Here is a 15225-nt window from a genome sequence, read left to right on the forward strand (position 1 = left end):
CCTTACATCTTTCTCTGTCTTCTCTTCATTTACTCTTCTGAAACCCACACCCATACACCAACCCCCTCTCTTTGTATGGTCTCAGGTGGTGAGCAAACTGATACAGATCCGGGAGTATATCAGTAAGGCCAGCTCCATGCGGGATGACCTGGTGGAGAAGAATGATGTGCCGGCCAATGTGGAGCGTCTGTCTCATCTCATTGACCACCTCAGGGAGCAGGAGAAGTCTTATTTACGGTTCCTGCAGAAGATGCTGGTAAGTGTATCAACTGTTTCTCCAGCTGTATATATGATATCTTTTTAAAGTTCTACTTTTCTGCTTCTCACATGCTTTCAGGCAAAGCCGTGTACCTTTGGATAATGCTGTGTCATATGCAAAGGATATTCCTAAGATAATTCATAGCTGAAGTGGAACCTGTTTTTGGTGGTATTTTGGCAGCCTGCCACACATATATTTTTAATGGCTGTTTTTCTCTGTGGCCTGAAACACTTCAACAGTGGAGTCATGTTTCATGTGATGCTCAAACTGGGACATAGGATGCCACCTTTCTTTACTGTGGGAGAGTTTTTTTTCCTTGATCATTATAACTTGACTTAAGCATTGCCTGAAATACATTGTAGAATTTTAAAGAAACATACATTTATTTCACCAGACTTAAATTAACTGGTGGTTTTTATTCTCTATATTCCTGCAAATTTCAGCAGCTAATGCATGTAGACATTTCCATCTATGTTTTTGAATCATTTTCAGTTACTAACTTGTTACCTTTGATAATGAAAAAAAGTTGATGGGAGAACATTTTTTTTAGTCAGTGGCTGTTCTCTCTACTATTTCCATAGGCACGGGAGAATGAAGAGGATGATGTGGGGACCCTGGACTCAGCAGTGGGCTCAGGTTCATTGGCAGAGAGCACTTCTCTTAACATCGAGGTTCGCTCTTCAGATGCCTCAAATGCAATGGTGTGTACATTTGTTGTGGGCTGTTTGCAAAAAATCTGCCTCTTTCTGTTGATGTCTGTTGCCAGTATTGTTGGTATCAGGTGACTCTATGTTGTCCCCACCCAAGCAATAAATCTCTTCCAAGCCTTTATTATTGTATGCTATTCTTATTTGCTATGTCATTACATTTTCTACCATTTCTGCTGAGCAGCAATGCAGTATTGCTGTTGTGTTTTTCTTTTTGTACACTCCGTGTTTGTAATGGCATCTGGGTGTGAATTTTGTAGGGTGGTAGGCCAGAAGTTGTGCGTACTGACCAGAAGGAAGAGCTGGAGAATCTGCGTAAGCAGCACGAGCTACTGAAGAAGATGCTGGAGCAGCAGGAGCAGCTCAGAGCCCTGCAGGGCCAGCAGGAAGCTCTAATGGCTATGCAGCACAGTGCAGAACAGGCACTTGCTGTGATTGAAGACACTGGTGAGATACACACGTAGTCACAGATGTGGTCACAACTAAGTGCAGACTAATAGTTGTGTGTGGATTGTGGAGCTGAGGAAATTCATTCACACCATGTGTAGTATACATTACTTTTCTTGCAGACAGAGATGCATCCTTGACAACTCAGTTAAAATCTTTTTAATGAACATTTAATTGGCAGAACTGATTATATTATGGATGTTTATTTATGTATCAGTATTTTGTGGTAAATACCTTTATGTTAACCTTTATCTGTCTACCACTTGAAGTTACTTGAAGTTTAATGACTAACATAAATAAATCTTTTCCTATGTTTAAGTCCTTTGACATTTATGTTGTCATTAGTTGTCACAGAAACCACAGGCAGTGTTTCAGGCCTGAGCATCACATCAGAACTGAATGATGAGTTAAATGATCTGATCCAGCGGTTCCACAACCAACTGCATGACTCTCAGGTATAGTAGACAGTCAACTAGGCTGCCATGTTCTCCATAAATGATACCGTAAATAATAGTATTATATAATCTGTCATTATCTTTCTATTATTATCTATTTATGTATTTCATACATTGAACAGTTTACTGATTTATGCTCTGTGATTTTTAAATAAATTATTAATAATTACTTCAGCATAATGAAATGTCAATATCTGAAGATATTCACTTTGTACAATTTGATGAAGAGATTATAGTCTATAATGCTGGCATGAACAACCACAGCCACCCTCCCTTTGACAAGCCGTGACAGCTTTTTAAATAATCTTTATTTTATCAAGAAATGTATCTTAACTGTTTAATTTGAAAAAGAACTTTCAAGTTCAAGTCTTGCATTATCTGTATCCTGTAGACTAAAGCAGTGCCAGACAACCGTCGTCAGGCAGAGAGTCTTTCCCTCTCCAGAGAGGTGTGCTGGTCTAGGACTCCCCAGGCTGTTGGCCCGCCTCAACACAGGCCGCTCCTCCACTCTGCCTCTGGCCCACACACTGGGCTAGACACTGGAGCAACAGCTGCCAGTGCCAAACTCACCAAGCTCCAAGAACTCCAAGACAAAAAACAAACCATGGACAAGATCCTGCAGGAGCTGCATTCACTCAGAGACCAGACTCTCAATAATAACTCATGTAAGAATATTTCCAAAGCATTTTTTAATCATTCTGTAACATCTCGTAAATTGTTGATGAAATGCATGTGGTTCCCTTCAGGTCGTGGCTTGTCAACGCAGTGCAGTCTGAGTATGGGAGGATCTTCAGATTGTCCATCTGCTCTTTGCTCTAATGGGGCCTCAGCTTCCACTTCCTTTCATCATTCACTCACACAACATCAGGACGGCTCCAACTCCACAGACAAGCTCAGGTACACATAAAAACACACACAACTTCAAGCAGTTATAGGAGGGTCCGATATCAGCAGCAGGGTGTAGAGTGGTGTGAGTGTAACATAGAGTAGTGTAGTTAGTGTAGCTACAAAACCTGATACATGTCCTCCTGTTGACAAGTTTCAAGCTCTGCTAAAGTGTTCTTGAACAAGACCTGTATACGGGTGCTTTTCTGTAGTTGACTCTGTACTTTGACAGGTAGTAGCGAGGGAATTTGTTAAGACATTTTTCTGTGTCACACAACTCTTTTAATTATTAAGTATACACTCCTTTCATTCACGTATTTGTTGTTCTCTTCCACTCCCTACAGGAAGCTAAAGGAGGTCCACAAGCGTTTAAATGAGCTGCGGGAATTGGTTCAGTACTATGAGCAGACTTCTGATATGATGGTGGATGCAGTCAATGAGAATGTGAAAGAGGATGATGAGGAAGAGGAGGAGGAAGATGAGACAGAGGATGGCTCTATGTTTGAGGCCATGTTTGACTCTGAGCAGGAGAACCGCCAGCCTATAACGAACATCAGGTGCGTGTCTAAATAAATAAATTAGTCGTTTTTCCTGGTTGGACTTCAATCAAAAGGATAACCATTACAAACACATTCAACAACTTGTGTTAAGATGGCGAAATTACACAGAAACATTGCCAGTCAGAGAGGAAAAAAAGGAAAGTTTTGCTCTTGTAGACAACAAATGGTATTGTATCCATAACAGACTCTACACATTATCTGTTTAGAAACCCGCAGCGCAGTGGCAACTGGACAGACTTAAACAGCCTGACCAACGGGCGCAGTGTCAGGAGTAGTGGCACCAACAACCGGGACGGCAGACTCAACACTGAGTGTGAGATCAACAACCGGTCAGCAGCCAACCTCCGCAGCCTCAACATCCCCTCAGCCATAGGTAATCTCATGCAGACACTGACACAGACGTCTTACATCAACAAGCGTACATACATATTGTAAATATGAGTTAGCACAGGCTCACCGCAACACAATGGTGCAGAGATATGTTGACTCATGCCGTATAATGACACATTGGCTTAAGATCATTGTTTATGAAAATGCTTTTCAAACTTGGTAACATTGAATCTTAATTTGTCATTGACATGAACAGTTAGGTCCATGCATCTTGTCTCCTGAAATAAAATTCAAATGACAAAAATGACTTTAGGCGTGATAATATCTGTTTCTGTCAAGAGTTGTGTGATTTCAGAAGCACACACTTGGAGGTCAATGTTAATTCAAAGTTTAAAGGAAGTTTAAACCACATGACTTAAGACTAACAGAGTGAAAATAATATTTCTTTAAATTTGCTCCTCTTTAGAGTGCCAGTACAATAGGGACACGCCCTATAACCAGGTGAAGGATGATGATGAAGATGAAGACTGTCTTGATACTGATGCAGGGGCACAGGCTGTGGCTCCAGACAGTGAGGCATCAGGGTCTAGTCGGAGGAGCAGCCTGGGGAACGATGGAGGTTTTCCCCAGAAGGTTCATCGACAGACAGCAAAGCAGAAACTACGGCAGCTGCAGGAACTGGTGGCCATGGTTCAGGTGAGACAAATGACTGAATAATATAAGACACTATAGTGTGATAGTAGGTTTTCTTGATTGACAGGATGAAGGTAAAGGTTGATAAAGCCCCTATCTGTAGGGTCTGAAATGGTATGGTATGGAAGTACTGGCACAATTCTTTGCTAAACAGCATTTAAGACGTGTGTTTTGCCTGTATCTAGAGTGACGACACTGATGGTACAACAGCTAATGAGGATGAAGCTTTACACCAACAGCCAAATAATACCAGACCCGCTGCAGCTAGGACACCTGGGGCTGGATCTAAACAGAATCCCAGGGACCTCACTCTCTCCAGCAAGGCCAGGTACAGCATATTGAAGATCTCAAAAGCCTGTCTGACTGTCTGACAGTTTTTCCAAAACATTATTTTGATTCTACTCTGTTGATTTCTTGTCTTTGTGTTTTGACCATGGTTAATTTGAATTGCATTTAAACTACTCTGGACACAGGGAGAAGTTGTATGAGGAGAAGCTGCTTCAGCAGAAACAGGAGTTGAGGCAGCTCCATGAAGAGCGCCAGAGACTCATTGAAATCCAAGGCAAGATCCAGGACCTCCAGTGGGCTTGCCCTGACCTCCAGGTATTTTACACACACAAGTTTTTTTCATGTCTTACACCAATAATATGTGAAGAATCTAAACTAGGATTTCAGATGAAGTGACCCCACCGTAAGAATATACCCTTATATACTCTGCCTCTCTCCTTTCTAGTCATCTGTATCCAGCACAGCGAGCCAGCAGGGTTTGCTGAAAAAGGCTCCACTTGCAGTTTCCACTCCAGCCACTATCCAGGCTTCTTCATCATCTGGACCGAAAACCAACTCGGTTGTACTCAAACCCACTGCTCCAGAAGCAGCTACTTCTTCAGTCACTGACAATGAGGTAAGACCCTTGACTACCATTAATCAAATGTCAAAATGTGACCTGCATGGTCAGAATAGTACGGATCTGTTAACTGATGCACTCTGTTCTTGCGTTGCCAGCAGCTGTGGACAGAGATGCGTCGCCATCAGATCCTGCGGGAAGAATTGCGCCAACGCAGAAAGCACTTGGAGTCCTTGATGGCTGAACACCAGAGGCGTAGTGGTCTCAGTGACTCTCCCCACCGGACCGATGACCAAGACGGCCTTGCTACACCCTCACAACCTATTAGTAGGGATGAAAGGTAGGAGACCAGGGGCCTGTCTCAGGAATGTCCATGGTTTTTTGTTATTTACAAATTTTAGTGGAACACTTCTCACTTTATCTAACTGGTATAGGAATGTATTCCACAAACAGCTACATTTTGTACCATTTTACTGATTTGTCATTAGGACAATGGCTACCTGGGGTTCCACTCCCTGCCACCTTGAAGATGATGATGATGATGATGATGATGATGAAGACGATGAAGAATATCACTCAGAGATGGGTGCAGATGAGGAAGAAGAGCAAGATGAATGTGCAGAGAGCAGCACTGATGACGACATCCACATCTACTCTTCAAGCAGGAACCAATGCTCTTACAGTAACAGGAATAATCATGGAAGGTCAGAGAAAGTGGAGGCTGAGGGAATTGTGTTCCTGTCCAGTACTTATATCTGTAATGTGTCTTTTTAAATCCTGTGCTCACTTTTCTGTGTCTTCAGTAACCTCAAGCCTCCACAAGCCTTCTCAGGTGAGGGTAGTGGGCATTTTCATAACAAGACTAAGGCCAAGCAGCAGCAGCAGCAGTCCAGAAGTTTGAACCAGTCCGCAGGCCAGCAGGGAGGTACACGTCGGCAAGAAAACCTGCGCTGGGCCTCAGAGCTTTCCTTTGCTGAGGGCTCAAGCCACTGGCAGGAGCAGGTCAGCCAGCTGCAGAGGCAGCTGGACTTCAGCACCAGCATGTGTCAGACACTCCTGCAGGACCAGCAGGTTGGTGCACTGTACAAATACATGCGCACGCTGAGACAGTAAATGATCCTGGTAACTGACACTAGCCTACATTTCTGGACTGAATATGAAGTCACAGTGGATTTTGGATAAGTTTCTTTTTGCTTCCTCTTTTAAAACAAAAGAAACAGTAACTATTATTTCTGTTGTCACTCACCTGTTTCCACAGACACTGTCATACATGTTGCAAACCATGCTGACAGGTCAGTACAACGTGTTACCCAACAACCTGACATCACCACAGGTCCACCTGGTCATGCACCAACTCAACCAGTGTTACACCCTGCTGGCTTGGCAGCAAAACAATGTGCAAAGGTGAAAGCAACAGCATACATAAGCATGCCACTTTATTTGTATCAAGTGGTCCATCTTTGTAAATTTTCTACATTCTGTCATACTTTTCCTCCAGACTAAAGCAGGTCCTGAGTGACCTCCTACAACAACAGCAGCAGCAGCAGCAGCAGCAGCCGCCTTCCTCTTCTACAGCATGTTGGCAGACACAGAAGCAGGGCTCATCCCAGGAATCCAGCTCTGGTCCCTCAGCCTCTCCTGGTGTCTTCCTTCCTTTCTCCTCTACCCTGCATCCTTCAACCAACAACATGTCAACGGCTGCCTTATCCCCGTTCCCTCCCAGTATGACATGAATATTTATTAGTTCTTACACTTAATTCTAACAAAAATCTCTTTTTTCCCATTCCAACTGAAGAAGGTTTTTGGTTATGATGTAATGTAAAGTGCCCAAAACCCTCTTAGCTACTCTAAACTCAAGAATGACCGTGAATGGGTCATTGCATTTGTGAAAGTCCTGGCAATGCCTCTTTGCAGTACACAAATATTAGGATGTTCAATGAATTGGACTTTTTTTTTTAAGTACTTTTTGTACACTGGCTTAAATATGTTGTTGCTATTACCGATATGAGCGCTGATTTTCAATTAGTTGAATTTGAAGTAATAAATATATTTTGAAGTGACTCAGTTGTGAAAGTGAAAGGCCAGAAGTCCTACTGTCATGATTTAATAGCTTTTTTTGACCGTTAACCTTCTAGCTCAAGTTAAGTTAAGTTTTTTTTTTTTTTTCATTCACTCCGCAGGCTTTAACTTGTATCCACTGTTCCCTCCTGCCATGGGTGAGTTCCCTCAGAGTGGGGCAGGTCATGTTGCACCTGACCACCAGAAGCAGCAATTAGACCCAAACACCTCAATCAAAACGGAGTACATGAGTTTCCCCCCTCCACTGCAGCGCTCTCCTCTTAACACGACAACAGAAAGAGGGTATGTCCATCATTCGTGCCTGAAAAGACAATTGTATTTATTTGTGCATTGTTGCTCATATATTTATTTTCCACATGACCCCTTTAGACCAGCTGGCTGGCTTAACACCTCCTATGCAAACAACACTGTCCAGCGTCACCCGTCTAACACACAGCCACAAGAGTCGCCCTCCTCCTCTCCCGCCTTCATTAACCGCCACTCCAGACCTCAAGACTTTGACCAGGCGTCACAGGAAAGCTTCAGCAGCATGCCTGATCCTGTCGACCCCACCACCATAACAAAGACTTTCAAGGCTGGACGCAAGGCCTCTGCACAAGCCAACCTGGCCTCCCGAAGCAAGACTCCCAATTCTAAGATTCGCCGCAGGAGGGGCAAAGGGCACAACAAGAACAGTGAAGGTATCAAAATGGAGTTTAATTTCCACTAATACTTGCTGTTACCTGATTGGCAAAGCCTCAAAAAAAATCTCATTAGTGTTTCCTTTTTGTGTGTGTTCCTCAGGCCATGAGAGTGACAGTGTTAGCAGCACTGCAGACTTTGCCCAGGAGAGGGCAGCCGCGTCTCGTCACAAGGACCAGAACCAGAGTCTGCTGGACAAGCTGACTCAAGAGAAACTGGACAGCAAGACTAAGCTTGGGAATAAAAGAAATGACCTCTCATCTGGTACGGTTAACAGTTCCTGTAGTTAAAGTTCCACCCACCCTCACTCCTCTTTTGTCTGTGTGTTTAATTTTTCTTTGAATACATTTAATATTTGCATTAGGCTTATTTTACGTTAGAATGTTTTATTTTTCTGTAATTAAATCATCTTTTCATTTGATATAATTTTAATTTACTTTTCTTTGCACATTTGTCATGACAACATGTTTAATTTTAATTATGAGTTAAATCACTTTGTTGTCACTTTAATTTATCTTACTCACAGCCTATGCTTGGAGAACACCCTTCCTCTCTAACAGAATTGCATGCACAGAAGCACCAGGTAAACTCACAATGCAAATCCAAGCATCATTTGGTTCTTATGTCACCTAAACATCGCATGCATGGGCTGTTTTTGGCTTAACCTAAACCAAAGCTTCTAAGTTTGAGGGCAGTCTATTGTTTTCACTCACAGATGAGATTATGCAAATGCCTGTTCATTCATCTTGAACCTGCAGATGCAAGCAGCGACTTCTCTCTGTTTGAGGCACTGAGGGAGACCATTTACTCGGAGGTGGCCACCTTGATATCCCAGAATGAGTCCCGACCTCACTTTCTCATCGAGCTCTTCCATGAGCTGCAGCTGCTCAACACAGACTACTTGCGACAGAGGGCACTCTATTCCCTCCAGGTTAGTGTAGACACATGTAACTACTTACTCTTAATATGTGTATGAAAAAAAACTGTTGTTTGAATCCAGTATAGATATATCCTTTATGCTGGGCGCAGATTACAAGATACTCTGTCTGATTTACCCTTTCATCTGCCCCCAAATAGAACTCGGGCAGTGCAACTTGTTACAGATAAGATTTTCATCTCTCATACTATTTCCATAATTAAGGCTGCCTTGATCATTTTAAACCTTTGGTCACTCTAGAGAGACTCTGGACCAAATATATGCATATCAGACCTACAGGAGACAATAAGAGACCATTAACAGGAGGATGGCAATCATGAGGAGACAGTGGGTTTTAAAGACAACTGTAGTTTAAAGGCTGGTGGCTTTGAACTGCTGAGAGGAACATGTCTGAAACTATACAGATAAAGATGAAATAATAGACACTCCATTCTACTTTGTTCAGCCATTTTATGTTATTGTAAATATTTTCAAATGAATTGTACTATTTAAAATATTGTTTTTTCTGTTTTCTTATTAAAACTATAGAAAATTCACCACTTAATTATCTTTTGCAATAATTAGCTTATTTGAAATTGAATTAGAGGTTAATGTGTAGTAGAGAGCACAAATGTGTGTGAGTGAGAGCAAAATTTAGGTTTATTTATATGATTTTATTTTCTAATCATGTAGTTTCAATGAGATAATCCAAAATGTATCTGTATTTCTGTGGTGCAGTCTGATTTGATATCAGAATCACATCTCCTATGAGCGGATCCTTGCCTTAGATATGAATGCAGTGTTTCCCTGACAACTTCCGTCCATGGTTAAAGTCGGCTCTTCCTGTGTTTTTCTCAGGATATAGTGACCAGGCACCTGGCAGAGAAAAGTGCAGCTCAGGACCAGCTGCCCCCTCTTGGTCCTGTGGTGTGGGCTGCAGGCTCTCAGTCTGAGCTGACACCCAGTGAGAGTCTGGCTACCAGTGATGCAGTAAGAGACACATTATTGCTTCCCAGTGTGGCATTCTCACACTTTTCTCATCTTGTTCATTCTCTTTTTTTATTTTCAGTCAAAGCTTTTGCCTGTTCTGCTGTCTGCTGTTCCACTCGCATCCTCTTCTACATTCCAATACATTTTGGATTAGTTTCTCAGCCTCGTCTCCTTTCATCCTTTCCTGCCTTGTCTCTTGTCATCCTTCCATGTCTCTCTTTATTCTGTGGTTTTCTTAATTTTCCCTCACCCCATCTTCATTGTCTTTGAATTTATCCTGACAGCAAGGCTTCAGAAGCCTGTCTGTTAAAAAAATGACCCTCATCTGTCCATGTCTCTATTCCCGATCAGACATGTGCTCTTTGTTCTAGGCCAAGGTCCCCAGAGTTCTGCTAATTGGAAGCCAGGCCTTTGTCTGTCTAAATAATGCCTTTGTTCAAGAATGATGGATGAACTGCCTAATTTGCCATGTTAGGAGAATGGCAAGGGAAGCTACCATTGCTATTGTTTATAGTTTACACAAAACATTTCGCTTGCCTCTATGAACTCTTCAGGGGAGGCTGTTAAGCTGCTAATAAAGTGGATCTGTGTTGAATCATCCATTCTCTTACATTTAAGGGAATCAGGGGTGAATGTAAGATGGATGCTGTGTGTGTGTGTGTGTGTGTGTGTGCGCGCCTCAAAACAGAATACTTGTCTTTCAGGAGGTGGTGGAGAAGAACTTGAGGCTCACACAGGACACAATGAAGAAGAGGGATGACGCAGAATCTGTAGACAATGACAGCACCATGTCAACCTCCTCAAACCTGGAACCATTTGCTAATGATGACCTGGGTATAGTTTTTTATGTCTTAAGCATTTGATTTTGGAAAGCAGGGGTTTAAAGCTTAGAAAACTGTATACCTATCTTTTTCCACAGTGAATTCAGTATTCAACTAAATTGCTTTGCTTATTGCCCTTAACTATAGCAAATTAAGGTTACCCCCTCCCAGTTCCTCCTGCAGGGCTTCTCAGGGCTTGTCTTGGTAAACCAACCAGGTTACACCTCAGGATGACTACTACATGGCCGAATGAAAGAATATTACCTTTCAGAAGAGGTCTGTTTGGCAGAGGCAAAATGGACTCTCAGATTTGGGGAACTTCAGTATCATAGATTCAGAGCACTGAGGCCTGGCATACTTTGTTTGATCCTCTAGTGTAAACCTGGTTGTAGATGCATTAATATCCATTACTGTCTTCTCTTTTCTCTTGCTGCATTGATTTTTGAAATTTTCATATCCTATTTCTGTTTCTCCTTGCTCTCCTTTCTTTGCTGCTCTGATAGGCAACACGGTGATTCATTTAGACAAAGCTCTGGCCAGGATTAGGGAGTATGAGCGCATGAAGCTTAAAGCTGAATTTAACCCCTGCAACGCCAGCACTGCAGGTGCAGGTGGCTCTGAAGTCTCACATGCTGAACATCCTTCTGCTAACTCTGCCGAACCAGTGGAAGGTACCCAGTCACATAACCTCGCCCGATTGCAACATGTGCAAAGAACTGTAGCAACAGAAGCATTGCCTTTTTCTGTGCCATTTAATTCTGCTGAATCTCTGAAGAAAAAATGTTATTTGTGTGTGAGCAGAAGGTGTAGCCGGCGATGTGCAATGTCCTCAGATAGACACACAGCAGCTGGATCGTCAGATCAAAGCCATCATGACAGAAGTCATTCCCTTCCTGAAGGTAGGATAACCATTACAGGGAGCTGCAGGGGATTGTAGCTTCGTGCCAGCAGAGAATGTACTGCAGTTGAGTTTCTTGTACTCAAACTGAACTACTGAATTAGAATTATGTGCTTGTCAGTAATTCATTTCTCAATGTTTTAAGGCTCAAATTGAATTGTATGTGAAAATTATTGAATTTCGATAATTTCCTAACTTATAAATTTCATATTCAGCTTTGTTTTAGGAGATTTTGATCTATATCAAATTTTTTTATCAATTCTGGCTACAATACTGTTAATGTGGACAGCTTTTAAAGCATTAATTATCTTCTTAATTTAGGAAAACATGGATGAGGTGTGTTCCCTCCAGCTGTTGACATCTGTGCGGCGCATGGTCCTTAATCTCACCCAACAACACGATGAAAGCAAGGAGTTTGTCCGCTTTTTCCACAGACAGCTAGGAGGCATCCTGCAGGTAAGACCAGCGCCAGATTCCTCAAACAATGGCCTTATGCATCTAAGCAGATCACATAAAGAACAGTCCCTCTGACATTTAACGCGTTGTTTCTTGCATCAGGACTCTCTTAGTAAATTTGTTGGCCGTACTCTGAAGGACTGCGGAGAGGACCTTCTGGTGGAGATCTCAGAGATCCTCTTCAATGAACTGGCCTTCTTTAGGCTCATGCAGGATTTGGACAACAGCAGCAGCGTCGCTTTGGCAGCAAAACACAAAAATAAGAAGAGGGTTGAACAATCCAGTAAAGCAAAGCCCAGTCTCAAGGTTAGTTGTTTTTTCCTGTTTTCACTTTGTATTTTTGGGAATACGATGAAAATGTGATTAAAAAATGAACACTGAATTAACAGATTTTTTTATTTATTTTTTTAAACTAATTTGACTTGTTTTCAATTTATTCCTCCCATTAGGAAAATACAGAACCTGGTGGTGATAAACCTGTTTCTCCAGCCTACTCAGATGAAGTGAAGGTAAGTCATTTTAACACTGATAATGAATAAAAGTTAATAATGAATAATAAGTACATCAGTAATCTGCGTTACAATAATGTCACAATTTCTTTTCTTCCAGGACCTACATGAGGCTGAGCAGGAGGCCGATTCAACACTCCAGGATCTTTACCTGCAGACAGAGATGAAGAATAACAGAAGCAGTGAAGCTTCAGAGGTTGAGGAGGAAGATGACGATGAAGGGGTTGGACAGGGAATGCCTCTGTCAATCAGTAAGTGAACCTTTTTTATTTCTATTCTTTTTAAAGACCCCCATTGCCTCCCATAAGGAGGCTGAATTATAAGGCCAGTTTGTTTTCGAGCATATCTCCTAAATTCACATAAATCTGTAATCAAGTGTTTATGTGCTGTACAAATACATTCATGCTACATCACTTAACATTTTTATCTCATTTGGCTGCCTTTTTTTGCAGGTCTGTCCAAAGCAGAGACTCAGGCACTGACGAACTACGGCAGTGGGGAGGATGAGAATGAGGAAGAGGAAATCGAGGAGTTTGAGGCCGGACCTGTTGACGTCCAAACCTCCTTGCAGGCCTCTGCTGATGGACAGGTGGAGCAGGAGGTCAGAGCCACAGTTAGTTACAGAGAGTTTTTCTATAAACAAACATCTTACAAGAACACCTGTTGTCTTAGTCTCACCAGTGTAATTTCTATCGTGCTCTAGGGGACAACAGCCAGTGAAACACAGGAGACAAAAACAGAAGAGAGGAGTTCAGAGAATGATGATGGTGAGGCCCTCTTTACATTTTTAGTGGAAAAAGTTGCAAAATATGATTTACTTGGTTTTTGTGATAGAAATCTTGTATTTTCAGACCCCTTCTTAGTCTGTTATCTTTGTGTTGCAGAAATCAACAAGCCAGTTGTGACTATGAATTCCACAGCAGATGAACATACCATAGCAGTGTGTCATAGTCCTGAGGAGGAGAGTAAAGTTGGGGCAGCTGCTGCATCAGAAGAAAACACTGCAGTCTCTCTTGGTCAGGATGGACCCAAGGAGCCAACCACTACTAGCAGCCCTGACACAGACTCACCCGTCATGATCAATGTAGATGTAAGTGTGAAGACACTAGTTTAAGTGAACATTGTCAGGATAATTGTTTTCATCCTGTAATAAGATTTTACCATAATTGTTTTACTTTTATGTGAAATGAATGTCTAACCTCTTATTGGTGCTGTTCTGTATTGATTTTTGATACAGGAGGTGGGGTCAGGTAACACTAGTCAGAAGTCTGATGAGGAAGACTTTGTAAAAGTGGATGACTTGCCATTGCAGCTTACAGTCATGTGTGAGGTGTGTAATGGCTTACCAATGAAAAATTAATGTGTTTGAAAAGCTTTTAAAAAGTAATGAAAGGAAAAAGCCCTGTGAAAAGACATGTCTTTAATCGAATGGATATACTGTGTGCTGTAATATTAGGAGGAGCTTCAGAAGAGAATAGTGGAGGAGCAGCAGAATAACAACCTGTCTGTAGAGATCCTCAATGGAAACACTGAATCGCTGACTGGGCTGGTGGGAAATGCGCAGGCACTGAAGGAACCAGGTATGGATTACAGTTCTTGTCAGTTAGGATTTCAGGTTTGTTTGTGTTGTTGCCAAACAGCATACAAAAGCCAAGCCACTGTCTCTTGTTACCATGTGTACATCCATACAAGTCCAAGCAGCTGTTGTGCACATCCATAAACTAATTCTTTGATCTTTTAGAAGTAAATTATGTGTTTTCTTTTTTCTTTTTCAGACACTGCTGGTGCCCAGAGTGTGTAAAGAGTTGTACCAATGTCTTAAAATCTACTGTTTTTAGCAACACTATGCTTTCACCCTCAATCTGTTCTTAATCTGTTAGTTTAAAAGGAGCAACTACTCATAATTTTGGTCATAAATTAGTTCCACACACACACACACACACACCAGATAAAACTAAACCTCTACACACAATCAACACTTCAGTTCATTTTATTCGTGAACATTTAATGTGATTTCTTGGTAATCTGGGGTGGGGTTATCTCTATGCTGCTGATTTCTGACAGTTAAGCCTCTGTTTAAATCTTTAGTACTGAAACTTGTGTTCAGATCTGCCTTAGTCTCTTCCTTGGTTCTGGGATCAGTTTGACATGAGTTGTGATTTTTTTTTTTTTTTTTTAACTGTCTTATTTGTCTTGGCCCTGCCTTCCTGTTGTACAGCTTGTCTTTTCTGCACTTGATTTCTAATTATAAAGAGATTACAGTAGGATGGAAGTTCAGCTGCAGCCTAGCTGACTTCAGCTAATTGTTTCTCCAGCTTTAACACCTTTTCCTTTATATCAGAGCTCAAAGCTCAGACTTAACTTTTATCCCTTCAGACACATCTTTATATGCTGTTTTGTTCTGTTAATGGTTAGTCTCCATTGATTTTCATGTAATTAAAATGTAATAGGTTTTAATTAATAAAATACTGGAACTTTCAATGCCTTTCTTTCTTCTTCAAATGTTTGTAGCTGCTTTTCATGTGTTCTCAGAATATATCCAGTGCTGGATTATCAGACCCAGGTTTACTGTGTACAGTGTTGTCTTCCATGAGGACCAGTCTTTTAGAGGGACAATGTCTATATCTAGTTTGAAAATATATAATATTATAAGTAATAAGGTGCTTACATGGTGCATATTCCTAAATAAAGT

The 15225-nt window shown here is 41.6% G+C and overlaps 1 protein-coding gene across 10 annotated transcripts in view; it reads left to right on the top strand.

The window, feature by feature from the left end:
- Nucleotides 1-15014, top strand: part of pcm1 (pericentriolar material 1) — a 19728-nt gene extending 4714 nt beyond the window's left edge. For 5 of the 10 annotated variants that reach the window (XM_071505636.1, XM_071505635.1, XM_071505637.1 and 2 more), the window contains exons 5-40: nt 86-256; nt 841-960; nt 1227-1413; nt 1759-1868; nt 2260-2533; nt 2615-2765; nt 3098-3310; nt 3520-3686; nt 4110-4339; nt 4522-4664; nt 4810-4939; nt 5070-5240; nt 5342-5523; nt 5672-5887; nt 5987-6254; nt 6442-6587; nt 6682-6905; nt 7364-7544; nt 7632-7942; nt 8046-8207; nt 8470-8526; nt 8702-8874; nt 9718-9849; nt 10554-10683; nt 11174-11341; nt 11472-11569; nt 11890-12024; nt 12127-12330; nt 12474-12533; nt 12634-12784; nt 12986-13134; nt 13237-13300; nt 13418-13623; nt 13771-13863; nt 13990-14113; nt 14309-15014. In XM_071505636.1, coding sequence (XP_071361737.1) covers nt 86-256; nt 841-960; nt 1227-1413; nt 1759-1868; nt 2260-2533; nt 2615-2765; nt 3098-3310; nt 3520-3686; nt 4110-4339; nt 4522-4664; nt 4810-4939; nt 5070-5240; nt 5342-5523; nt 5672-5887; nt 5987-6254; nt 6442-6587; nt 6682-6905; nt 7364-7544; nt 7632-7942; nt 8046-8207; nt 8470-8526; nt 8702-8874; nt 9718-9849; nt 10554-10683; nt 11174-11341; nt 11472-11569; nt 11890-12024; nt 12127-12330; nt 12474-12533; nt 12634-12784; nt 12986-13134; nt 13237-13300; nt 13418-13623; nt 13771-13863; nt 13990-14113; nt 14309-14334 — 5727 coding nt within the window. In that variant the 3' untranslated portion in view covers nt 14335-15014. The remainder of the gene's footprint in view (nt 1-85; nt 257-840; nt 961-1226; nt 1414-1758; nt 1869-2259; nt 2534-2614; nt 2766-3097; nt 3311-3519; nt 3687-4109; nt 4340-4521; nt 4665-4809; nt 4940-5069; nt 5241-5341; nt 5524-5671; nt 5888-5986; nt 6255-6441; nt 6588-6681; nt 6906-7363; nt 7545-7631; nt 7943-8045; nt 8208-8469; nt 8527-8701; nt 8875-9717; nt 9850-10553; nt 10684-11173; nt 11342-11471; nt 11570-11889; nt 12025-12126; nt 12331-12473; nt 12534-12633; nt 12785-12985; nt 13135-13236; nt 13301-13417; nt 13624-13770; nt 13864-13989; nt 14114-14308) is intronic. The other 5 variants (XM_071505639.1, XM_071505638.1, XM_071505641.1 and 2 more) reach the window with 4 other exon arrangements.
- Nucleotides 15015-15225: the final 211 nt, after the last annotated feature.

This window comes from Trachinotus anak, unplaced genomic scaffold, assembly GCF_046630095.1.
Source record: "Trachinotus anak isolate AG129_WGS33_773 ecotype Australia unplaced genomic scaffold, CSIRO_AGI_Tana_v1 ptg000019l, whole genome shotgun sequence".
Classification (NCBI taxonomy): domain Eukaryota; kingdom Metazoa; phylum Chordata; class Actinopteri; order Carangiformes; family Carangidae; genus Trachinotus; species Trachinotus anak.